The 25,535-nt window shown below is 42.2% G+C and overlaps 2 protein-coding genes and 1 long non-coding RNA gene across 3 annotated transcripts in view; 1 reads left to right on the top strand and 2 right to left on the bottom strand.

Moving 5' to 3' along the window:
- RNF150 (ring finger protein 150) overlaps positions 1-17,504 on the top strand; it is a 125,527-nt gene extending 108,023 nt beyond the window's left edge. The window contains exon 7 of the mRNA XM_015625057.3: positions 15,443-17,504. Coding sequence (XP_015480543.1) covers positions 15,443-15,561 — 119 coding nt within the window. The 3' untranslated portion in view covers positions 15,562-17,504. The remainder of the gene's footprint in view (positions 1-15,442) is intronic.
- Positions 11,462-15,427, bottom strand: LOC107203250 (mRNA-decapping enzyme 1A-like). The gene is given in 2 exon segments (XM_033513551.1): positions 11,462-13,076; positions 13,078-15,427. Coding segments are annotated over 2 exon segments (1,668 nt in total). The 5' UTR covers positions 14,245-15,427; the 3' UTR covers positions 11,462-12,575.
- A 4,489-nt stretch (positions 17,505-21,993) lies between the features above and the next one.
- On the bottom strand, positions 21,994-24,915 carry LOC117244230. Its single transcript, XR_004496902.1, has 2 exons — positions 24,514-24,915; positions 21,994-23,728 (listed from the first exon to the last, which is right to left on the bottom strand). It is a non-coding gene; the product is annotated as an uncharacterized LOC117244230 (long non-coding RNA).
- Positions 24,916-25,535: the final 620 nt, after the last annotated feature.

The raw sequence follows: 25,535 nt of genomic DNA, 5'->3' as shown, positions 1-25,535 counted from the left end.
CAAGGTAGTGAAAGAATTAGAGGCTTAAAAAGCTACAAGAGTTCATAGTATCAGGTTTCAGTCTAGCAGCAACAACTACAAACCAAGCTCACTGACCAACGCTGCTTCTCCCCCCACCCCTCCACCCCGCGGCCTTGTCGGCCTGGAGGGAGGGGGAGAGGCCAAAACAGCCTTGTTACCTTGCCGAGAGCCAGAAGCGAAAGAGAGCGAGAGAACACTGTCTGTACTTCTTAAGGGGGTGTTTACAAGTTGAATTCACTTTTTAATGGTCAGATTTGCTGTCAGTTCTTGGACATGACTGATAATTGGTCAGGAGGAAGAACTCCCATCAGCCATCAGCACCTTCAACTTCCCCTCTTTCCTCAGCTGCCTTAAAGGTAAAGCTACCCCATGACATACTCAGATGCCCCTTAGCTAGCTTTAGTGGCCTCTACGTGAGATTGAGTTCTCTCTTCAGTGTTAGTTTCGCCTTATTGTCCTGGTTGGCCCACTCTGGGTTTTGTCACATTAGCATTTTGCAATCCAGTAAAAGGAACTCACTTTTTTGTCATGTTACTTGTGTGAACCAGAGGAAGAAAGCAAAAGGAGGTAGGTAAATGAGGAGAGAACATGTGTGCACTCTTGCTTTAGGCTGGAGAGACAAAACTCTTGGTTTCTGACCTCAGGTCAAGAAAAACTGTGCTATGTTCTTTTTAATATGGGCTCATTTTGGACGGAAAGGGAGGCAGGCAGGAAGGAGACACAGGATCAGGAGGAGACTCACATTAAATTCGTTTGAACTCCTTAAATCAAACTTGTCAGTTGGGTTTCAGTTGTTCTAAAGGTTGATTTTATTTTTCTTACTTCTTTACATAAAGCTATTTTCATAAATTTTTTTGAAAATAATATTTGAGTGACAGTATTTGAGTGTAGCAGGCCAGGCCTGGCACATCAGATTTATTTTTAATGGGAAAAATCCATGTTGAGCTATTGCAGGATTGTCAAAGGAATGTTCCAGTTAAAAGGAATTATTATCAACTGTTTTAAATTTTCCAAAATGAACATACAAAATAAACAGCTGACCTCTTCCTTTATGAGAGCTTTTCTTGATTGTTGTTCTGTACTCATGTGTTCTCTGTGCATTAAATATGCATTAACATACTCAGACAGGCTTGTTAGAATTTTATCTGGTGCACTAGCCCTACTACAAGACACAAGTAACACTTTGGACATCTCTGTTCCAAACAAACAGTGGTTCTGTACACCTCCTAGTCATATTTTAACCCTCATTTCATGTGCTAGTGATGGGGTTTAAATGTGCTCATTTTTCTTTCCTGTGGAATGCTTTTGATTAGGTAAAAAATATTGCTTAATCCTCTATGCAAACCATGAAAGCAGCCTAAAGAAGATGCAAAGGACATTACAAAGGTTTACTTTTTCAAAAAGAAAGGTTTTGCTATAATCTCTGAGTTTGGGGCTTTTTATCATTTCTAAACTTATGAAAAGAGACAAGTTTCTCATAAAAACAACTATACATGGACCAATTAAATTGAGCAGTTTTGCTTAAATGTTCAGGAATTCTTTGTAGAGATGTTCTTGATGGAAACTGTGGGCTGTTTCAGACTGCAGGAATCTACTTTACTTTTCTTGTTAGTGCTCTGTCCCAGTTATATGAGGTTTATAGATCCTATCAGCTGACAATGTCATCTTCTTCCTGCCAAACCATAAATGTCAGCAGCAATCTGAGTAATCTGCACCCTCTGCAAAAGGCTGACCCACAGACCTAGTGGCACACAAAGACCTTTGCAGTACACAGACTATCCAAATAGTGAGAAGTTACAAACTTTTACATGTAAGCATTCACATTTGTCTGTTGGGGGTCTTGATCAGATTTGCTTCTCAGTCAAAGAACTAGACAGAGCTATCAATACATTAATGATAGTGAAACTATCAGTGGGCTTTAGGGAAGATCAGATCTGGGATAAAGCTGTTCAAAAGCTGCATAATTACACTGGAATATAAAATGTGTTGCAAGGTTTGATAGGCTTGTGATGTTTAAGAGAAAGAAGAGTTAGCAGCTGAACTCCTGTGTCACTGTAGAATGTTGGAAAAAAATTAAATCTCTGTGGTTTGGTGTTGCATGAAGAGCTCTTTTGAAAACCAGCTATTATGGCTTTTAGCTGCCACCCATCTTCAGTTCTGCACTGGCACAGAGATGAATGAGGTAGCTGGGGAGCTGGTACAGTGAATGATACTAATTGATAGCAAATCTGAAATTACAATTGTGGAGAGCAGATTCAGCTACCCAGGACGTCCCTTCAAGAGAAGGTCTCTTACAGCTTCCACTCCAAGTTCAGAGTAATACTCCCTGTGTTAAAGGTACTGTTACACTGAAGCTGTTTCAAAGCCTGGTTTTTACACTTGTCTGCCCTTTCTCCTGCTGTTGTTTTAAAATATTATCATGTAAGGCTCCAGAGAAGAAAAATCTGAGAATAGTGAAGTATTTGAGGTTAATTAGTTTAAATGAGGCATTTTTGAAAGCTCCAGAAGTCAGTAGTACCTCATCTTAAGTATTGTCAGTGGTCAGTAAAGGTCAGAGCTGTCTTTTCCATGTGTGCATGAGGGAGGATCAGATACAAGTACCTACCATGAGTGTATCTGAATAGGGGGCACTGGAAATTAAGTGCACCTTGTTTTCAATTAGAATTAAAACTTCCTTCTGTAAGGCTTCTGTGAAACTGGATGTTAAAGAAGGCTTCCTTGCAGAATTTTTAATTAAGGACTTCAGAAGAGGAAGTGTATGGATACTGTAAGTAACCCATAGGGAGGAGATTTAAATTGGTAGAATGCTTTGAAAGCACCTACAATTTATTTTTAAAAACTACTGCAATTCTCATAAAATTAAGGGATGGCACTTCAGCTTATTTTCCTTCATTGCTAACAGGCATATAAACATCAGAAATTGTTTCTTCTGTATGGAAAAATAGATGTTCTTATGTAATTGATCATTCTGTAATCTGTTTGCCTATGTGCCCAGCCTGGAAGAGAAGAAATAGTAAAGCTATAGGGTATATCTATAGTGATCAGTTCAGGTTCAGGTTCTTACTTTTTTTCAATATATGCATCAGCTCTGTCTGCAGAATATTGTACTATTACTGGTGCCACACAATCAAGAAAGACTACGTCTACAACCCGATGGAGTTTGGGAGACTGAAAAGCATGTTCTTTGCTTTTAAACTGGGATTTTTTATAGTCATTGAGAAAATTGTGGGGCTCCATGTTTTGGGTTTTTTTTTTCCTCTTGTTACAAATTTGTCTACAGCTGAATTGCATTTAACTCAATCTTTATGTCTTGAGCTACAGTAAGCAGATAAGCCATGTCCTGTGACAAAATATATAACTAAGCTGTTGAAATCAAATCAGGTTAGACTGTCTTGTGAAGTTCAAAAACATATTTTCTCTGAGTTGTGCTGTTTCTGTCAAGTATTCTCTGTTTTTATGGACTTGAGAGAATTAATCTTTAGCCTAAGCGGTGTACTTTGGTACAACATTCAACATCCCCCCCAACCAGGGGGACATGTACCTGGCAGGAGACTAGAAATGGTCAATTTCTGCAAGTCCACGTGTGTGAGCTAGTGGGAGGGACACTGATTTCACTGTGGGATGTCAGAGGGTGAAAAGAAAAAGGTGTGGCATACAATGTTAGGGGCTCTGCACATGTCTGTTGTTTGTGGGCAGCCCTTGGGTAGAGTGGAGAATGCTGAAGGGCATGTGGATGGATGACCATGGATTGCTGTCCTAATCTGCCCTGACTTGTCAGGCACAGTGGTCCTACAGCTGTGCCCTGCTTCAGGCACTGGAGCTGCTGCTGCAACAGAGTCAAGTCCATTCTCAGGCATGTTGTTTCCTCATACTGAACAAAAAGGAGGACTGTTCTTCCCTTAAAGTAAAACTTAAACTTCAAAGCTAGTAACTATCAGAAGTTGCATTTGCTAGTGACAGTAGTAAAAATTACTTATCTGATATGGAGGTTTCTCCACGTCTGTGGGATTTTTCTCTTCTGACTTCATGACTGTGTTATTTTTTTTAATATCTAATGAGAAAGACATCCCTGTGTGAAATTTTTATTATGGGCATTTCTAATGGAATTGAATTTCAGCATGTTTTTTTTCTGTAACTTTATCACTTCTTGCTCATTGTTGTGCAGTAACACCAAGGAGCGCTGATAATTCAGCAGCTGCTAACAAAACCAAGTAAATAGTCCCCATACCACACCTGGTGTTTAAGATCATTATAACAGCATGGTTACTGCCGGAACAGCTTTCAGGTGTTGAATGCAGTAATATATTACCAAAGGCAGCTAAGGTTCTTGAAAATCAAAACTGTCATGTACTTGCAGCCCTGTGCTTCAGTGTTTTTCTAATCTTTTCCTGTCTTATGAGAGATGTCATTTCATGATTTTCAATCAAGGACATGAAAAATGTTGCATGTTCTAAATAATGATAATTTGTACCAGTTGGTACATTGAATGGAATACCTCCATGTTTACTTATGAAACTTCCTGTGGGATCAGAAGAACATGATGTCTTGACTAGAGGTGCACCTGGTGCATTATTTGGGCACTGAGGATGGCCAGTGGTGAACAGTAAAGGAGAGTGTGCAGCAGCATCCCACTGTCCCTCTTTCCTTCTAGACTGTGGGAAGCCTTTGAGGGAGAAAGGAAAAGCAGCTTTGTGAAGGTTTAAGAAGCTGGATGCCCTGTTGTGAAGGAAGTGGAGTGGTTCTTGTCTGTCAGTGAAACAAGACACGAGTATGGGACTGAGGTATGGGGTCAAAGATGGAATAAACCACTTTGTAGTGAATAACATCTAATAGGTGTCATCCCTGCCTATGGCATAGGGTTGGAACTAGATGATCTTTAAGATCTCTTCCAACCCAAGCCTCTCTATGATCCTGTGAAGACTGGATGTGCAGATAAACTGTGAAGGACGTTGAATTGGGGATCCAAGAGCATAAAGTACAAGAGACAGTGTGATGACTCCACTGACTGTTCTGGTAATCTTTGTGACCAAATTTGACTGAGTATCCCGTGGGAAAGAGGAAAGACTAGACATGTAAAAAGAAAATGGTGTTGTAGTATTTAGGCCACAGAAGGAGTTTCCCTCCTGGTCCCAGGGAAGTGACATGATGAGCATGTCCCATAAGAGTAAGAATAAAGAGGAAATTATACTGAAAGCAAAATTATTAGATTTTCTTGTGTCATACCTGGCAGAGGCATGTTTGCTGTATCACAGAGGGTTGGCAGCTCCCCACTAAGACAGCTGATCAAAAGTTCCCAGGATGTCAACCAATCTCTCACAGAGAGGAGACTGATCTCCAAAGTCTTGACTACTAAAATGTTAATATGTGCTGTGAATTTCAAAGGCTGAGTGTTCTGATTCCAGGGTAAAATTTCAAGGATTTAGTATATGCTTATTAAAGATAGATATACATATACATACAATGGGGAAAAAAAAGTTTTACTTTTACAGCCAGTTGGAAAAGTTCCAGCCTTTCTAGCAGTTCCGACTGCTTCCATACAATAACATCTGGTATGTGTTCTGCCCTTTTTTTGCTCAGCTTTCTGCAAATGTGTTTGCTGTCTGCTCCCTGTGTTATATATCCTTATTTGGATGGATTTTTTTTTTTCTTTCTTTCGGAGAATGCATTTGGGTGCTGATACTTTCTGCACCCTCTCTGAAAATGAGTTTATTGGTCTTGCCAAAGCAAAAAATGTCTTCTCAGGTAACTGGTGTTGAAGTTTATTGCTTAAGTACAACATGCTCCAAACTTAGGCTTCAGAAAATTAAAAGATTCTCCATGTTGATGCTTGGCTTGTGATACTGGGGTGTGATTTCCAGATGATGATGATGATGATGTTAGCTCATCATACTGCAGGATGTTTAAAGACAAGGAACCATGTGTTTAGCTGTTTTTCATTAAGAGATGCTATATATTCTCCCAAATTAAGTATCCTAGAAAAAGATTAAGGGGAGAAATTTTGTTGTCCTTTTATTCAGTAGTAAGGGAAAAAACCAAGTTTACTTTGGGAGAGCCTCCAGTGTTTTACATCATATCCAGATCCATCTATTACATCTCTCAACCACTTAAGGGTTTGGTGCAGATAAATATATTTTTGAAGTGTCATATTGAATTAATCTTGCCATGTGGTTCTTTCTGCATGCTGGTGTCTGGGTATTCTTTGCAAAATGTTTCAGACATCATCTGCTTTGCCTCCTGGAAGAAGCTTTGTTGCCATTAGTACATTCACAGAGCTCTGGTTTGTTATTAACAAAAAAGACTCTAACCTTTCCTTCCAAAAGCAGTTACAACATTCAAGTACTTATTCCCCTTTCTGCTCAGATAAATCTCCCTGATTCTAGGGAACAGCAATAAAATATTTCTCCAGTGTTCTGTTCTCAATTGTAGCCAGCCAAATTCTTCATTTTTTTTATTAGCCTCTGTGTACAGAAGGACTGTATTAGTAAAAAGGGGTTTTATAACCCTTTCTCCTCAAACTATCCCCACTTTCTTTTGAATTAGAGATTTCATAGGAATTTTTTTACATGTATTTTATTTTATGTTATGTTAGTGCAGTTATGGCCCATTCTAAAGTGTTACAATTCTCAAGATTATATGGAAGGAATTTGAGACTTATAAAATGATCCAGGGAGAAGTATGAGATTATCAACTTGAGAATAATTTTAACGATCAGTAATATTTTTTAAATATGTGGTAGATGTAATTGGTATTGTTGTGAATAGAGTTGCCATTTGAGGTAATAATTTCATAAGATGTTCTTCCTCTTAGACTATAAACAGCAAAGTGATGCAATGGCAAGGCCATAGTAGAAGGTAACAAACTCTGTAATGGTGAAGTGCATTCTTAGGCAGACAAAGAAAAATAGAGTACTCTAGATATGTCTCATAGAAAAATCAAATGTGATGAATTGTATCCTGGTTGTTCTTATACTGGAAACAAAATCTGAATAGTATTGCTTGCATTGGCATTCTTCTGTGGCTTCAAGCTGAGCAGAATGTGTTTGATAAAGATCCGTATCAGTGCCTCTAGTGACTCTGATTCAATTTTCTGATCAGGTCCTCAAAGCTCTAGGAGATGGTCACATTTCTGATTTCTTTTGAAGCAAAATCCTTCTGGACATAACTGAATGTTTCCTTAGAAGAAGTGAGCCCTAAACTGGAATAAGGTTCATGGTAATGCATGCATTTTAGATACTTATCTAGATCTGGGAGCATAACTAATACCAGGGATTTCATGTTTTTGTTTAAATCTGTCTTCACAAACTGAGGAGTTGTGAAAAAAGGTATATTTCACCGCAGTGAGGATGTGAAATGAGTAGTAGTACTTCTCTGCTTATTCTTAAATGGGTGTAATAGAAGAGAGCTACTCAAAGGTCCAGAGAAGGAAAGAAATGCCGTCTTAGACAAAACTTAGATATATATTTAATGCCAAGAAACTTTTGTTGTTAACATTTTAGTGTGGTCTCATTTTTCTGCTGATTTCCTGGATGCAAATTGCTTATTGACATTTGAGCCCAGGCTTTTACAGCTTTTACAGCTCAGTGAGCTTGGGGGAAATCTCAGCCTCTGAGACAAGCTGGAGAAGTTTTAGGAGAACCCCATGGCACTGTCCGTGTCCTAGGGACATCAAATGATATTATGGGATATGGCCTCCTTGGGAAGAGCACACTGGTGAGCAGGAGTGAGGCCTGAGTACAAATTTCACAGAGTTTCATCACTTGTTTCTCACCTTTGAGTGGGTCATTGCAAGTATATCTCAGCTGATGCCCATGCCTGTATGCTTGGCAGAGGAATAGGTTTATAAATGCACTTTTCACTCACTGTTCAATGCTTAGCTCCCTCCCAAGCCTCTTGCAAGCAGTATCAAATTCTTAGAAACCCATTGTCTGACCTCCTTCTTTTGGAATATTTATTAGTGTACAACAGCTACAGACTTACACCAATTGTTTTGAATAGCAGCAGCAGTAGATAACTATTACTAACGTGCAATCTTACTGTTTTCAAATCACTAGGGTAATTAGATATTTTCATCCATGTTTGATTGCAGTAATATTCAAATATAAGCATCACTTGATGCACTTTTCAAGAAGTAAGGGCTGTACCACCTTTGTGTAGGTCACTTCGAAATCTATGTGGTGATATTGTTCCCATGCTAGTGTAATTGAGTTAAAATAATACTGGCTAGAAAAGGAGTTTGGTTAATTTCACCTCTCAAAAGAATGTGTGTCAGGAAATACAAGTGAGTGGAAGAAGTCTGTCTGGAGAGGCAGCATGCTGTGGTGTATTATGTTTCACTGATGCGAGAGGAATGTGGCAGGGAGGTCTACAGTTCCCTGCTGTAGGTACTACAATGTCTGGAAAGCAGCTTAGGATGTGCCTTTTGCTTCATTAAGCAAAAGGCTTTCTGCCCATGGTAAGAAGCACTGTAAAACACAGTGGAAGTATTAAAGTATGTGTGGTTAGACAGGGTTGCCAATTTCAAATATCTAAATTCACAGGTCAGATATTCCAACACAAAATCTGTCTAGAAAATAGAGATTTAATTTTTAAAACACTTTGTTTCCTTTTTGCCTCTTAAGCTTCATTTATTTTTAAGTGAAAGCTGAGATCTTCACTGAAAGTTGAGCTCCTCATCTGACTTCAGGGCTTTAAGAAAAACAGCAAATTACAAAAGTCTTGCAAAAGGGTCATAAAGATGGTTTAGAGTGAGTCAGGCATCTTCTGGAAAAACTGTGTGATTGTATAAGCTTTGTCATTGTAAATAGGATCTGAAAGGCACGGATGCAAAATGCAGGCTAAGCTCCTGGCACTTGCAGTGTAGTTGAGGTTTGCTTACCTTTTACAAATAACAGTAACTGTGCTGGCTTTTATTATTGAGCAGCAAGCCAAAAAAAGAGCAATAAAACAAACCAGCACAGTCTGGCAAGCCTGTGTTGTGTGGGGGAGCCATGGTGAGGCAGTTTGTAGACCTTGAAGACAGAGTTACCTACAGCTGATCTGTGTCTTCTGCAGCCTCCCAGAGTTTCATCCTGTGTGTGCTGGGGTCAGTAGCAGGACTCCTGTTTACAGGAGCCAGCAGATAATGCTGAGGGATACATTAATTTCCTTATGTTGCCTACAGCTTCCAAATAAATGTCAGTGCTTCCCTGAAAGGGAAGGTATAAGAGTGGTGATGTTCTCCCCACTCTGCCAAAGCTGTAGCTTTAGGATTTTGAACTGCTGCACTGGTGGCAAGCAAGGAAGGTGGAGTGCTTCTTTTCTAGGCACTATCACAGTGCTGGAAAAGCAATGCCAGAGCGTAGGCATGGGCATTTTTAGCATTGTTCCTTGTACCTGCTGACCTGCACTTCAGTTCCAAAGAAGACAAACTACAAAGCCCACACTTTGCAAAGACTAAGATCCAAGAATTTAAATAATTGTATAGGATTTGTAAAATAAAACTCAAGTTTGCTGGTTTGGAGAGTGTGTGCCGCTGTACCTCCATCAGATATTAGGTAGGTGAGCTGAAAATCTGGTCCTGTTCTATCTGCCTGTCTTGAACGCAGTTGAAATTTTTTTCTGCTGTTCAACCCTGGAAGAAACAACAATTCTTGAAATGACATTTCCACATTATTAAATGCTGCTTGTTTGATGCTCTGACATTTGGTGTTGGCAGCTCTGCCTGCCTCTTCAGCATGCATCTGGCTGTCACTGTTCAGCCAGTCCTTTTCTTCTGCACAGCTAGTTCAAATGGAAAACACCTTAGCTCTCAAGAGTGCTCCGAGTGGCTGTTCAACATGGCTACAGCTCAGGAACCCTGTCTTGCAAATATAAACTTGCTCTTAAGCATAATTTTAATTGTTTTTAAGAATCCTATTAATTATAGAGGAATGATAAATAATTCACTGGTCTAAAACCACATTATTCTGACTCAGGGATCTGTTACCACTAAAGATTTTAGGTGCTGGAGGTGTGTGAGATGCTCTGATGTACTCTAGGATCTAGTAGTTCACCTGAAGGTTCAATGTCATTGAAGACCACTGAAGTCTGCAGAATGTATCATTCAGCTTGTAAATACTTCCTCTACCTCTGGTGGAAACATGGTCAGAAGCAATGCCTTGAAATGTTTAATGTCATGCTGAAAGGGAAAAAAAAAAAAGAGATATAAAGAGGTTTGTGCCTTAATTATTTATCTTGCAACCAAGAAAGTATAAAAGTAATCCAGGGTGAAAACTGGGAAGAATTGCAAAGGAAAACACTGTCTCTTTCAGTTTGAATAAAGCAGATCCCATTCAAGCTTTCTCTGCAGAACATGAGGTCTAATCCCAGCACAAATAAACACATATAGAAGTTTTTCCTATAAAAGACTTAAAAATCATGGTGCTCTTGAGAGGTGACTAATTGTGTTCACTCAGCTTCAAGTGAATAATTAAACTGTAAGGAGTTATTATTTTCCTGGTTCCTCTGTCATGTTTCTTACTTACTAATTCTTAGATATTCAACTTCTAGACTTTTTAGCATCAATCAGGCTCTGCTTCTATTGTCTGAAAAATAAAATATATAAATGAAAAACTGCCACAAATTTACATACATTGTATTGTTACAGTGTAAATACCATCTTTGTAATTAAATCACTTGAAAATATGAACCATCAAATTTTTCTGTCAGGGACTCAGCCACCTATGAAGGTTTTGTGCCTTTGAAAATCTCCCTAGTGTGCTCTGCTTCCCTGATTGTTCTTGGAAGAAATTAGCTTTTAGTCCTTTAAAATCTGTTGGTTTTATTTGCTGCTAAATATACACATGGTAAGTGCTGTGGGATCAAAACAAAAACAAGTTGCTCTTCCTACAATGTGATTTGCAGCTTGGCAGAAGTCAACAGTACAACTCACAGGGAATTTGGGGTCATGGTGCATCAAGATCCCTTCGGCCTGGATCAAGAACCTGCAAGGTATCTTCAAATCAGAGGAAAGAGTGAATTTAAAGAGACTAGAAAAGGACAAGAGAAGCCACTTGAGAAGGCAGGTAGCCTAGTCCAAAGTCCTGGATTTGTTTTGTCCTGGTCCAATGCCTATGTTCCTACATTAGACTAGTGCCCTCTTAAAAATGTCCTCTGAAATTCTATCACTTACTGAGAGTTTGGGCAGATTTTTTTCTGTTAGGAATGTCGCCTTGGGGCGAGGCGTAGCGACCCGGTTCGTGGGTGACTCGACGGCTAAACTTACAGGCCTGTCGGGCAAATCACACGCTAACACCAATGTGGTGGACAGTGAAAAGCATTTATTTCCGGTGTACAAGCTTTTATATCACCGAGTTACGATGACGTAATCACCGTGATATTATGGGTAATAGAACATTGTGGAAAGAGGGGCCCTATCTTCACGTACAACGCGAGATCTTCCGATCGGCGTTCNATATTATGGGTAATAGAACATTGTGGAAAGAGGGGCCCTATCTTCACGTACAACGCGAGATCTTCCGATCGGCGTTCCCTGTCTATCCACATCATCTCCCCCACCTCCATGAACAGAACTTGATAACAGAATTACTTATGTAATTAACAACAAACCATGAACTTGTTAGTAACAAACATCAGACGAAACCGCGGTGTGTTAGTACGAACTGTCATGCATTTTATCTAATCGGGTTTTTATGAACTGGGCTAACTTATTAAGAAGGCAAGGACAGAAAATAAGTACGAACACAACAACGATAACTGGTCCTGCTAACGTAGAAACGAGGGTAATAATCCATGGGGATTGGCTAAACATTGAATTAAACCAGTTCTGTGAAGAACGCTGCTGGCTATGCTGTTCGAGTCTCTGTTGTAGCTCTGTTGAAACTTGGGATCGAACCAGGGGCCTTTAGATCTTCAACACTCTCCCAACTGAGCTATTTCGGCTTTTAAGCCGGCATGTTTTCTCTTCAAAATAAATGCGGTGTTAGTAATTGTAAAAACACTAAAATGTGGTTAAAAGTTAAACAAATGAGTTTTCAACCGGAACTTAACGCAGTTGTTGGCATTTAACCAACATAATATTAACTGTGTCCAGGTGCACGGTCAGCAAGGGTGCACATCCGGTTACTTGAGTCAGGTGACAGTGAGCGTGAACTTCTTTGGTGGCCATGCACCTTGACTACGTCAACATTAGCTATGTCAGTAACACAGAAACAAATAAGATTAATGAAAAATTGAAAGGATGAATTTACATGCATTAGCTAGAGATTGCCAATGTAATGAACCAATCACATTTCTGGACCTTTTGTTAAAGATTTAGCTCCAATGGCCTGGATTCTAGACTCTCTTGTTCCCCACACCTGCCAGCTTAATCACAAGGCATTTTGCTCTCATTTTCCTTAGTCCTTCAAACTGGAACTAAGTTCCCACAGCTGAATTTGGTTCTGGTGTGCTGTAGTGTACTACACTGTGCGTTTGCTGGCTGAAATAGTTTGGACTCTGTAATCCTTGAACAATGAATACAGCCAGGAATGAGAACCAGAGCAAACATCTGCACATTCAATTAATGCCTGTGAGAGCTCAAATGCAACCTAGGTCCCCTCCCCAATAAAAAGGTTTGCTGGTGATGATCACAGTGAAAACTTTCTCCACTTCAGTAGCTTTTGCAGCTGATTGCTGGAACACATTTGGAGACAAGAGCACTGAAGGCATTACTGTCGTTGTGGCTGTAACAAACTGTGGAGGTGCAACCGGAAGGGGAGAGATTATCTTGCTGTTCAAGGCTGATGGCTTACTGTGAGACTCTGGTGTTGCAAGTTGGCTAACTGAGGCAGAGATGCTTGGTGTTAAGGGAGTCTTAGGGAGAGACTGTTGTTGTGTTTGGTCATGCTGTGGGGTCAACCTGAGTTTCTGGAGAAGATCAACACTTGTATGAGATGCATTTGAGATAGTCCCTGTGTTTGCTGTAGTCAAGGGTGCTATGAGCTGGCTTTGGCCAGCCATTAGATTCTGTGGAGCGTAGTTCACTTCAGATGGCAGCTGATTGACCAGTGGGGATATGGGCTTGGTAGCTTCCTGCATAACTCCTGTATTGACTGTTGCTTTGTTTGAGGCCAGGAAGCATCTGAGCAGGTTCAGCTTCCACTGTTGAGGCTGAATTAAGAACAGGGTTTAAACAAACTGAATAGCTTGAAACGTTTTTCATATCAGGCTGGGAAACCGAAGCTGGAGGTATTATCATAGGTGTTAAACAGTCCTGCTGATTGACACTGGGTTTAACGCTCGGACTTTCAGATTTCCCCAGGGATTGTTGCATTACTGGTGACTGGTCAAAGGAAAAAGGCAAAAGCAGACTGTGCTGCTCTCTGGCAGATGCATCTGTCTGCAGTTTCTCCTTTCTCTCTGGATTGGAATACGGAGCTGCAGGCTGTTCCTTTTGGACAGAAGTTCCAAACAGTTCCTCCAAAGTCAAATGCTTCTGCCTTGACTGAAACGGCTGCTCCTGCACTTGTAATGAAGGCCTCTGTTCTGAAGGCTCTGTGCTTTCTGGCTTTGGAGGATTTGAATTCTGTTGCATTCCAGAACTTGATATAATACTTAGATCCCTAATCTGATTTCGTTCGTATTCATCCTTGGCTTTACTAAGCATTTCTAGGATGTCAGTGGGCCTGTTTTCATTGCAGCCATTGGTCCTGCTGGGACTTTTTCTGTCCTGGGAAACTTGCTGTGACCTCTGAGCTTGTTCAACTACTTTAGCCATGATTTTTGCTATTCGATGACAGTCATTCTTGTCATAAAACCAAATACTGTAAATTGACAAGCTGGCATTTCTTTTATACACAAATAAGGTCCCTTCTATGTCGGTTTTCTCCCACTCATTGTCCTTAGGGCTGAAGCTGTAGAGCGCGACCTGGCCGGTCACGTCGGCGATGCCGGTGATGAAGGGGTCGTGCCGCTGTAGGGCCGCCAGGCTCATCTCCTGCCCCGCTCTGCCCGCCGCCTCCATCTTGCCGTTAGGCTTCCTATAGCGTATGCCCGCGCGCGTTAGGCACCCTTCGCTCCGCCCCTTGCTCGTGTCCCCGGCGCCATTTCCCGGCGCGTATGGCGGAGGCCTTTCCTCGACATCTCCCGATGTCGGGCACGCCCCGTGAATCCACGGTATCGGTACGCCCCGGTGGTAAAGTGTGTTCCGCGACCAAACCCGCGTTAGAGCCAGGCAGGCGGGATGACGACTCGGGTCGCCCGTCATCGTTAGGTGGCTCGTTAGAATCGGTGGGGCAATTAATACACTTGGTCTGAGTGGCAGCTCCTACCCCCACCCGCAGTGTAACTTTTAAACAGCTTTGAGCTGCCTTCCGAGTTTTCCGTTCCTGGAGTGCTTTCCGCAGCGCTTGCGTAATTCTCGCCCAGCTTTTTTGGTACTTGCTGGACCTGAAGCACATCACGCCATTCATGAGCGCCTCGGTACACCTATCCCAGCAATCTGGGAGAATAATATCTACGGGATCATCGATAACGCTTAATTCTAACAATCTGACAATCACGCGTTCACGACTACTTGATTTTTTGCAGTCTATACCACTCTGCTTATGCAGCTGCGAATCTACCTTGCCGATCGACTGCATGTCGGCGGTACGGGAGCGTCCTCCCGCTGGAGCCGGTCCTGCCGCTCCAGCCGTCCCCAGCGTCCGGCGAGATTCCCAAACTCCGGCCGCTCGAACCCGCGTGTGTCGGGGAGCGGTCCCGGGTTTCGGCACCACTTGTCGCCTCGGGGCGAGGCGTAGCGACCTGGTTCGTGGGTGACTCAACGGCTAAACTTACAGGCCTGTCGGGCAAATCACGCGCTAACACCAATGTGGTGGACGGTGAAAAGCGTTTATTTCCGGTGTGCAAGCTTTTATATCACCGAGTTATGATGACGTAATCACCGTGATATTATGGGTAATAGAACATTGTGGAAAGAGGGGCCCTATCTTCACGTACAACGCGAGATCTTCCGATCGGCGTTCCCTGTCTATCCACATCATAGGAAAAAAATGATGACTGAGTTGCTCTGCCAGGTGCCTGTGGCTTTGTCATTAACCTGCTATATTTGTGGGGAGAGTAGGATGATGCCAGGTTGAGGAAATGAAAGCAGACAGGGAGGGCAATTCTCAGGTGGTGGGAGGAAGTTCATGAAGGACCTGGATGAAGAGCTCTGGATGGGAGGATTAAGAGAAGAAAATGTTACCCATCCAGGCTCCTTTTTATCATGTTTTTTACTATGAATGGCTTGAATTTTGGGATATTTTTGAAGTGTTTTAGACAGATAATGAATAAGAACAAGGTTTGTAATCTAATCATAATATCAATAGTGGAAGGAACTCTGGGTTCCACCTGCAGAACTAAAAATTAGTAATATATTAACAGAAGGACATGACCTTTTCCTGTCTTTTCTACCCTCACAGATGAACAGGAGCCAGCAGTCAGCAGTGATTCAGATATTTCATTGATTATGGCAATGGAAGTTGGACTGTCTGATGTGGAGCTCTCCACTGATCAAGACTGCGAAGAGGTGAAATCTTGAAAAACAGAGATTCAACACTAAACTACAGGGGAGGGTCACAGGTAGGGACTCAGTCAGCTTTTTAGGATTTGGACCAGTCATGCACATGCCTCCAGAGCACTGTCACTCCTGCACACTCCATACTGAGATGGTAATGAAAAGCAATAGCAACTGTTGTATCTGCCTGGATGTGGTTTCATCATCTACACACCTTCGTTTGGTTCACATGGGAGATGGATACTTCCAGTTTACCCACGTGCTTGAGAGCAGTCATGGAACTGTCCAGAGAACTGTCATTGCAACTGTAATGACAACTTGAGTGTTTTCTACACTTGTTCAATCAAATTTTTGTTGGGTTTTTGAAAAGGCATATGTTTATTTTATTTGTTTGTTTGTTTGTTTATAGTCTGTTATGATTGGACACTCTGTTTTTATTGACTGATCCCAGCTTTTTCAAGAGTTCAGTCCAGAAATCTGAACCTGTTCACTGGTCACTTCATGACCTGACCAGGATTTATCATTGCTTTGTTGTTTCTGCATGAATTACATGTGGCTGGCTTCAGAAGGATGATGCACCAGCACCCTGCATTAATGTAACACCTGCTTTCATTAAGTGGAAAGCTTGGAAATAGTATATTCTGAAGGCTTTTATTTGTAAGAGAGCTCTGAATTAGCTGAAATTTGGGTTAAAATTACATTAGTTTGTCTTTTACTTAGAGCTCTGTTCTAGACAAGTATTGTGCAGTGTTGAAGGAGAGAAAGAAAAGCTTAAAACATCACTCCATCCATGTAGTCCTGTCCTGTATTTTATGCTGTTCACAGGTGTCAGTACATTAGTGTCCTTCCTTCAAGTGACAATTCAGTACCTGGAAAAAAAGATCTAGCATAACATCATTTCTTTCCTTAATATTACAGACCAAAAGCAGATCAGTGGGCTAAAGGAGCATCTGAGAGGTTTCCAGAGGCTGCCTATTAACAGTTCTGCATTAAACAGGTGACAGTATTCTTACAAAGGGTCTGGAGATTCTGCTATCAGTGTCACAAATTGGTAAGGGAGCAAAAGGCAGTTGTTTGAAGTGTTTAATTCCTGGTTTGCTTTGGGTCTTTTCCCTCAGTGGGTTTAATTTCTTACTTTTTGACAGCAGTTTTTGTCTGCTTGTTATCTAACAAGAGTTCAGGTGGTTTGTTGCCCTCCAGAGTCCCTGTCAATGTTGTCAGAAGCATAATGGAATATTTGCAATTTGTATACAGATACATATACCAAAATATAATGGGAAGGGAATTTGAAAATAAAAGAACTAACATAAATCAAAACACCTAAATAATAAAGACCTGACATAATAATTTATTTCATCCTGAGCTCTGCTTTCCAGGTAAGAGCTCACTGTTAATTGTTCAGTGTATGATTTGGTTTTTCAGTCAAAATACTCAGCTGTGAAGAAGAATATATAGTTTCTGTTGGGAGTCAGATGATTTGAATCATGTTACTGTCTCCTGAGTCAGTCCACAGAATCAACATGTGAATGTTGAACACAGAATCAACAACTCTGCATGAAATTTCATGCAGAGGTCAAACATTTTGACTTGGCAGTGTCATGGTGGGATCTCAAAATGCAACTGTTAGGGCTCATTGCATTTAATCTCTTTGCTGATTTACTTGTCAAATCTGAATACCAGCTTCCAGACAAAATTTCTCATATTTTATTCAGGAACAAATGTGTTCAGAACTACCCCTAAAATTTTGGCTGACTTGCTTTTTTTAGTATAGAAAGAAGGAAATAATACTCTCCATGCTCTTTTGTCCATTTAGAACTAATTAAACCTTTAGTTTACTCTTAGTTTATGTTTTGTGTCCCTAAATTGCAGGGTAATCTTGAGGTAAAGGTTTTAAACTGACAGAGGGCAGATTTAGATTAGAGATTAGAAATAAATTATTACTGCGAGGATGATGAGGCACTGGAAGAGATTGCCCAGAGAAGCTGTAGATGCCCCATCCCTGAAAGTGTTCAAGGCCAGTTTGGATGGAGCTCTGAGTAACCTGGTCTAAGGAAAGATCTCTCTGGCCACAGCAGAGGGTTTGGAACTAGATGATCTTTAAGGTCCCTTCCAACCCAAGCCATTCTGTGTTTCTGTGAAAATTACCCATAAAGGTGCAGTTACATCTTTAAAAAACATTGAAATGAAAATCTTTTTTCAATTGAAGAGATAGAGGCAGCTGGAAATTTTGGTTTAAAAAGAAAATTACAGACAGTTCCAGAGGGTACACTAGGTCAGTCTTGACAATATTTGTGGTTCTGTAATCTTGTTTTCCTTATTCTTTTATGTCTTCTCTATTTCTTGCTGCTATGGGAAAGACCTGACACATCAATGTTGAAATTGACCCCTACACATGAAATTTTGCACTAGGTACTGCATCAGTTCCATTTAAGCTCTGTAAATAATGCTGAAATGGGATTTAAGTGGTGCTTATATCAAATTTTGACCCAGGAATGAAATTCATTTCAAACTACTGCAGATGAAGGAGTGAGGCTGGTTATATACAGTAAGGGCTCCTTACAGAAAGTCTACACACTGGTACGATTTCTTCCACTGGAGCCTGGGTGCTACATGTCACAGGACAAACACAGTGTCCAAGTTGTCAGTGATCATTTCATATATGCACACTGTAGCACAGCACACAGGCCAAATTGTTTGGGTTGCAGAGGAACTGTCACAAAGTCTTCATTTTATTTCATGAACTGAATTAAGTTGATCTCAATGGATAGATTGACCAATTAGCTGTTGCTGTAGCAGAATCACCCACAGCACAGCAGAACAAAAGTCTGTAGAAAAGGGAGGCAAGAAGGGAAACTCCGAGCTGACACTGAGCTGGGTCCTTTGCCTAGAAAAATCATTAAAGGGAAGTGTGCTCAAAGAGGCATCACAGATTGGGTAATTCGGACCCTGCACATATTTCTGAGAGTTAATGAAGAGCTTTGTAGAGGTCTCGCACTGTGCACACGCTTTTTTTAGCACACGCTAAATATCCCATAATTAGATTTGGTCCTTCAGGGTCCACAGGTGGCCACTGAAAGAGGCAGGGTGCCAGGCTGGGCGAGTGGTTTTGGCATACCACCAATAAGTGATATGCCTTTTAGTAGAAGCATCCTAGCAAATCTGAGTCAGGAGTCTTTCTGCTTTTGCTTTCCCAGTTCTACCTGCAGGTTCACTTAGGGAAGATATTGTTCCATCCCTGTCCTCAGGTGTTCTGCAGCTCTGAGCAGTTAAGTGATGATGAGAGCAAAGCCAGGTTACACATCACTGAAGCCTGAACTTATGAAAGCACTTAAGTAAATGTTTTATTCTGTCCTTCTAAAAAAAACCCACTTACAATTATTTTTGGACTTGCACTAAAATCGCATTATTTTCAACAGGTCTTCTATGAGCACAATTAAGCACCTGTGTCAAAAGGAAATGTTTTCCTGAAGCCTGACCTGACTGACAATGTGCTTTGCATATATAACCTGTGAACTACCTTGGGAATTTGAAGTGCTTTATAAACATTAAGACCCCCTCATGTGTGTTTGTAACATGTATGAATGCCTTAATTCTGTATATCTGCATGCCCATGCACACCTTGGTACTGCTGCCCACTAAGTTTGGGCATTAAGTAGGTGGGGTTCAGCTGCTGGGACACAGTACTGGCTGTTCAGAAGGGAGAGCAGCCTTTAGCATGCATCCAGGAAAGAACAAAATCCTCTAGAGCCCTCTGACAAGCAAGTGTTCACAGATACAATTCTGCAGGCTGGCGCCATGACTGGGTTGGGGGGTGCATCTCCTGTGCAGGGGCAGTGGCCAGGGGATTGTATGGCTCCCAAGAAAAGGCACTCTTGTCATTAAGCTGATCCTTGTGCCTCTCCCAGCAATTCCCATCTTGTCATCTGAAGCACTTTTCTATGAGCAAGTAGTAGGTGGGAAAAGCATTTGCCTTAGTGAGGCTCATCATCATTCAGGCTGGGCTGCAGGATGAAACTTGGTGAGACAGAAACTGCACTCAGAGTATACTTGGATTTTTTGGGTTTCATTAAGCTGCCTTCCCAAAGGTCTGTTCCATAGTTAGGATGCATAGAAAGTTATACAGGCAGAATTTTGCACTCACAAGCAACCTGATGTATGCATGCAGATGTGCAAGGCATGAGGTCTACATCCCCTCCTCACAGCTCACCTGTTCTGCTGAGGATACAGATCTGGCACTTTCTGAGGGTTTGGGTTTTTTTATTTTCTGACTGCTTTAGAGCCTCAAAACCAGGATCAGGATTATCATAGCACTGCAGTTCATTCTTTAAGCACTCTAGAATTAAATTGACATCTATGCATATAAAAGTGCATTGATGTGAGTATGGAAACTGTACTGTTGGGAAATCAGAAACAGTTATCATTTTTAGGCCATTTATTTGAGGAAGATTGTGGCACTAAAGAAAAAGGCTTTATAGAGGCAATTCGGAAAAATAAATTCTTGAAATCACATATGATAAGTAGTCTCTTGGATCTCACTAATGATCCCTGGATCAAATCCCAAGGGAGTCATTGCAAGAAGGGCATTGCTGCTGGGGTGCATCCATTTTGCAGGACTAAAATGGTAAAGAAATCCAGCCGGTACCTTCCCAGCCCATCTCACAAGTGTTTTTCCAAGAGTGAGCCTTTGTTCCAGTGGAAGGAGATCATGGGATCAACGTAGCATTTCAAATAAAAGGCAATCAAAGCACAGTGCTGCTTCCTCTCCTGTGTTTTGTGCTGCCATATCTCTTGGAGTAGGTTGGAGAAGGGAAAGGAGCTAGCCCAAGTTCAGCTCCAGGGCTTGGTGAAAAGCAGGCCATGGGATTTCAGCAGGTTCGGGACAGCCAAGCTTCTTCATGGCCAATGTTGACCCTGGGATTGGAACTTTGTTGATGAACACTGAGCCCATGTGGGCTCATTTGTTTTGCAGATGCAAAATGTGTCAGTGTATTTAGGGCAGGCAGAATGATGGCAGTGAATCAGCTTGGTTAGCATGAGCGGCAAACACAATGTGGTGTATTTTAGGCTTGAGGGAAAATGAAGCTGTAGGTGTTGCCTTTGCAGGCTTCTTAAATAGGGGAAATTGATCCAAAGTAAGCACTACTTTCATTTTACCAAGCTGTTATCTGAACTAATTGATAGCATCTGATAATGAGGAATGCTAGATGGACTGTTCAGGGAGGATTTGTTTGTGAAGCAGTTGGTACCTGTGGGTTGGGAGGGAGAGTGAGGGCAAGGGTGAGGGCTGCCACTTGGCCCATTTATCTACCCATTTCTTTTTCAAGGAACATCCTTCTAAGCAGAAGCTGTATTTCAAAGGGAGAAATAAAGAAATTAAAGATGTGGATTTTGAGTGAAAAGCCAATGGATGGTTCTTCCATCTGAATTTAATCTTGTCTCTCTCAAGTATTTTAATTGTGAATTGGTGGAAATTACTTCTTTCTGTAATGAATGGAAAAAGAAATGGGAGGAAAAAAAGGAGCAATAGTGTTTTCCCTTTCTTGTTTATTTCTTGATTCTTTGGTCCTGAGCAGCATTAAACACAATAGCCAGATCAAGATGCTTGTTTGCTCTGAATGTATACAGCTGTTTCAGATGTCAAATATCTAAATGTTTTGTATATGTATGTAATGCCATCCTCAGTACTTGTTTCATGTTAGGAACCTGAAATGACTGTACCGTTTTATAATTAGATATGTAAAGAGGGGACAGTGGGTGGGACGGTCTGTTATTTTTATACCAAGATGTTCCTTGTATTTAGTGAACATTTAAAAGAGTTTTGTACTTGTCAAAATATACATTCCATCCATTTCCAGAAGAGAATTATTTCTATTTAGAGTAGTTTATAAGCAAACAAACAAAAAAAAAATGTGGCATCCCAGTTGTATGCAGTTCCTGAACATAGCAGCAGTATCCTGGTTTCCATGATGGCTAAAAGGATTTTTCTAGCCATGTCTCTTCTCACAGCAGAGCCCTACCAGCAAATGCAAGTGTTAAAAAAGGAATAAAAATCCCAAACTAAATAAATACCACATGGATCAATGCAGAGCTTAATGAAAAAACTTCCTCAAGTTCAGAGACAATGGCCTGTCCCAGTGAAATTCTCCAAAGTAATCAATCCTCTGGACAGCAGAATCAGATTTACTGGGAGGCTTCAGCTGTCTGTCCCTGCCTGGCAGACTCACCAGCCTCAGCAAGCTGAGGCTGTGCAGGGTTGTTACACTCCTGCACTGTGGCTCTAGGTGTGTTGAAGCTTTGGTTTGGGAAACACCTACCAAAAGGCCATGGCAAAGTCACACTGTGGCATTTGCCTGGGCCATGCTTCTTCTTGTCTTTTTCATTCCCTCCTTCTCCCTGCTACTTATGACATGCTGCCAAAACTGTGCAGTAGCAGTTTGTGAAGATTATTTTTTGGCCTTTTTTCCCTTCTGTACAGTCTTGCAAATAAACTTTTAACTCTTCACTGACATTTTGTAACGTATACATCCTCCTCTCCAATGCACTTTATCTCTCTTGAAAAATGTGGGAGTCAGAGAACTACCATCTTAAAGGGATTTGAAATCATGAGACATACTTTTTATTATTTTGTGTCCTTGCTTTGTTAGATACTGTAAATGCTAAAGAGCACAGACAGTGACTCAGCTGGGGGAAATACCAAAATGTTGTGGCTAATACTTGGAAGCATTATTCAGTAGTCCAACATGGCTATTTTTGTTATATAGAGGATTATAATGTAAATATGTGAGACTGTGTTATTACGTACTAGTAAAATATTACAACTCTTAAAGTTAAGACGGTGAATTCCAAGGAATTTTATTGCAAGTTTTTTAATAAAACAAATCTGATTATTGTGTTGTATGTATTTTCTAGCAGCCTGTGTAAACCTGGAATTTCCTGATGTGTGAAACTTGTGGGTTGTTTCTTCCTGAGCTCAGCCACTGCAGACTTTGGCATTCATAGGAGGCAGAAGGTACCGTGGAAAGGGACCCAAGGCACAGCCTAGTCTTTGTGACACATCTCCAGCTCCTTACTGCTCTTGTCCCCTCTGCCCTTCAGTTGCTTGTAAACAGAAAGCAGCAGCTGTGTGAGAGGTAAATGCTTCTGCTGCCTCAAGGGAGAGCTGCAGCTTCAGCCCAGACACTGGGCATGATGTGTTAAAACAGCTTTAAAAGATGACTGCTCTGCCATGCATCAGTGGGAATTACACCACTGTTGTGAGGGGTTATCCAGCTGCTCTTCCCTTGCCTTATCAGACATCACTGTGCATCCCTGGGAGCAGGAGAGCCCTGTGGTTTTTGTGTCATCCAGCACAGGTATGCTGCTTGCAAAAGGTTTGAGGCACAGTAAAAATCCTGCCTAAATGTAATTTAAGACATTTACAGAAGAGTTTTCCAGTAAATGCAAAAGAAGGCAGAGAGAAATCCCTGAAAGAGCCAGCTCCTGGCTCAGACTACAGCCCTGCCGCGGGTCCCAGCCCGCCCCCGTCCTGGCCCACCTTTTTTCCTTTCTGGCTGGTGCTCTTCCAGGCACAGCGCCGCCTTCGAGGTGACAACATAAGCAGATCAGCTGGAGCCCTGGACTCCAGGAGTCCAGGAACCGGGAAGGCAACAGCTGTGGGCCAGTTCCCTCTCAGCTCCCCAGAGCCTGCTGCCTCCTTGCTCCTATGCACCGCCCCCGTTCATCTCTGCTCTGCCCACAACAGAGGGGCCGCAGCTGGCTCAGAGCGGGAAAACCGCCTGCGATTTAACGTGGCTTTATCAGCAACGCCGGGAACTAATTTTCTCCTCTCAACTCCTATCAGCAACACAGCCTGAAGCTCCCATCCCACCAGCCCTGCTCCAAGGGTAGAAGCCCTCCACATGAAAAAAAACCAAAAACCCTGGGTTGCCTTTGGAAAGAGGATTTATATCTTTCTTGCCAAGAAATCCGGTCTCGCTCTTCCCCACGCATCTCCCTGCCTGCCAGCGTCTTTGTTCCCTGCCTGCATTTCCCAGCCAGCTCGGGGGGAGCGGGGCTGTGTTCCCTTGGCAGGCAGCTGTGCGCGGATGCCGTGTGAGCCGCACGCCCAGCGCAGCTGGCGGGAGCCGGGGGCAGCGCGGGAATAGCGCAGCAGAGGGAGCGCCACGCCGAACCGTCCGCAACGCCAGCGAGGCTGCAAATAACGGGCGACAGGCAATTAATTAGTGCCAGGATGTAAGCACTACTTGGGACTCGTGTTACATCACTCTCTGTTCTATATGGAATTCATTTCTAGTCAAAATCTGGAAATATAGCGGTGCTGCTCTGTGCTCGGTTGCTTTGTGGTTTTGGGGTTTTTTTTTCCAGAAGAAATAAGGCAAATTGTACTTGCTCTTTTGATTCAAGGAGGTGACACTCAGACACATCACAGTCAATGGAGAGGATGTGAGATTCAAAGGGAATTTATCCAGGTTTGCTCTGCACAGCAAATGTACATACAGCAGTATGTACAACACAGGATCCCTGGATATCCAAACCATGCTAAGAAAGAAAATGCACTTTTAGGGTGCCCAAAAAGGAGATACATTCACCTGTGCTGGGTTTCAGGAAGCCGCTCTGGGAAAAGAAACACTGAGAAGGCAATTCTCTAACACAGGGAAATCAGGTTTGGGGGCAGCCCTGAGGGAATAGGACTTCATGACCCGAAAGAAATCTAATGAGCCACTGTATTTATCAGCATTCAACTATAGGAAATCGGTGCTTAACAGGTGAGGCTATAAATTTGCAAAACGCTCATTCCTCAGCTCCAATTTCTGTGCAAACAAGTTGCTGGCAAGTCCTGGCAGCAGTGGAAGTGGGCTAAGTGTCACCACCCTCACATGCCTGGGCCGCCCCCTGCTGCAGGCTGCTGCATGGCTCCTCTGGACATCCTCCTGGACATCTGAATCTGCAGCTTGGGTTTACAGTCCATCCACTCACCTGAGAGCAAAGGCAAGCTTGCACAGGGAGGCCAGCAGCAACTCCTGGTGATTGAAGCCCAGGCAGATGTCCCTCCTTCTTCCTGCTCCAGCTAGGAAGCATGTCCCTCCTGGCAGAGGAGTGGTAGTGCTGTGGATGTGTTGGCAGAGCCCCAGCGTTCAACTATTGGAACCCAGAGCTCAGAAAAAGTTGTTCCTCTGTCCCTACTTGGGACAGCCGTGCTGCCTCCAACCAGCAGCCCTCTTAGTCTGACTCAACCAGGGCTGGGAGCAGACACCTACAAAGGAGTAACACCAGGACAAGTCACCTCCCTCACGCTGTACCTGGTTTTAAAAAGGTCTACTATATTACAGAATCAGGGAATTCTTTAGGTTCAAAAACACCTCTAAGATCATCAAGTTCAACTGCTAAAACAGGTGTAAGTGCTACCTGGCTGCAGGGACTGAGCTCAGTCTTTGTGGGATCCTGTTTCATGCCTTAGCATGCATTCTATTTTGGGCTCCTCACTACAGGAAAGACAGAGTGTGACCAGAGAAGGGCAACAAAGCAGGGAAGGGTCTGGAACATGAGTCCTATGGGGAACAGCTGAGAGAGCTGGGGGGTTTTATCCTGGATAAAATGAGGCCCAGGGGAGACCATATGACACATTACAACTCCCTGAAAGGAAGGTGTAGCCTGGTGGGATTTAGTCTTTTCTCCCAGGCAACAAATGACAGGACAGAGGAAATGACCTCAAGTTGCATTGGGGTTTTAGATTGGATGTAAGGAGAAATTTCTTTGCTGAAGGGGTGGTCAGGCATTAGAATAAGCTGCTCAGGGAAGTGGTGGAATTATCATCCTGGAAGGTTTCAAAATTATGTAGATGTGGCACTCAGGGACACAGTTTAGTAGTGAGGTTGGCAGTACTGGTTAATGGTTGGACTTAATGACCTTAGAGATCTTTTCCAGCCTTAACAATTCCATAGCTCTATGATTCTATGTCCTTGCTGCCTTTCTCCAGATCTCACTGCTGTTTCCATAAC

The sequence above is a fragment of the Parus major genome, chromosome 4 (assembly GCF_001522545.3).
Source record: "Parus major isolate Abel chromosome 4, Parus_major1.1, whole genome shotgun sequence".
Classification (NCBI taxonomy): domain Eukaryota; kingdom Metazoa; phylum Chordata; class Aves; order Passeriformes; family Paridae; genus Parus; species Parus major.
Note: the sequence above shows the minus strand (reverse complement) of the source record. Positions and strands in the feature narration are given on the sequence as shown.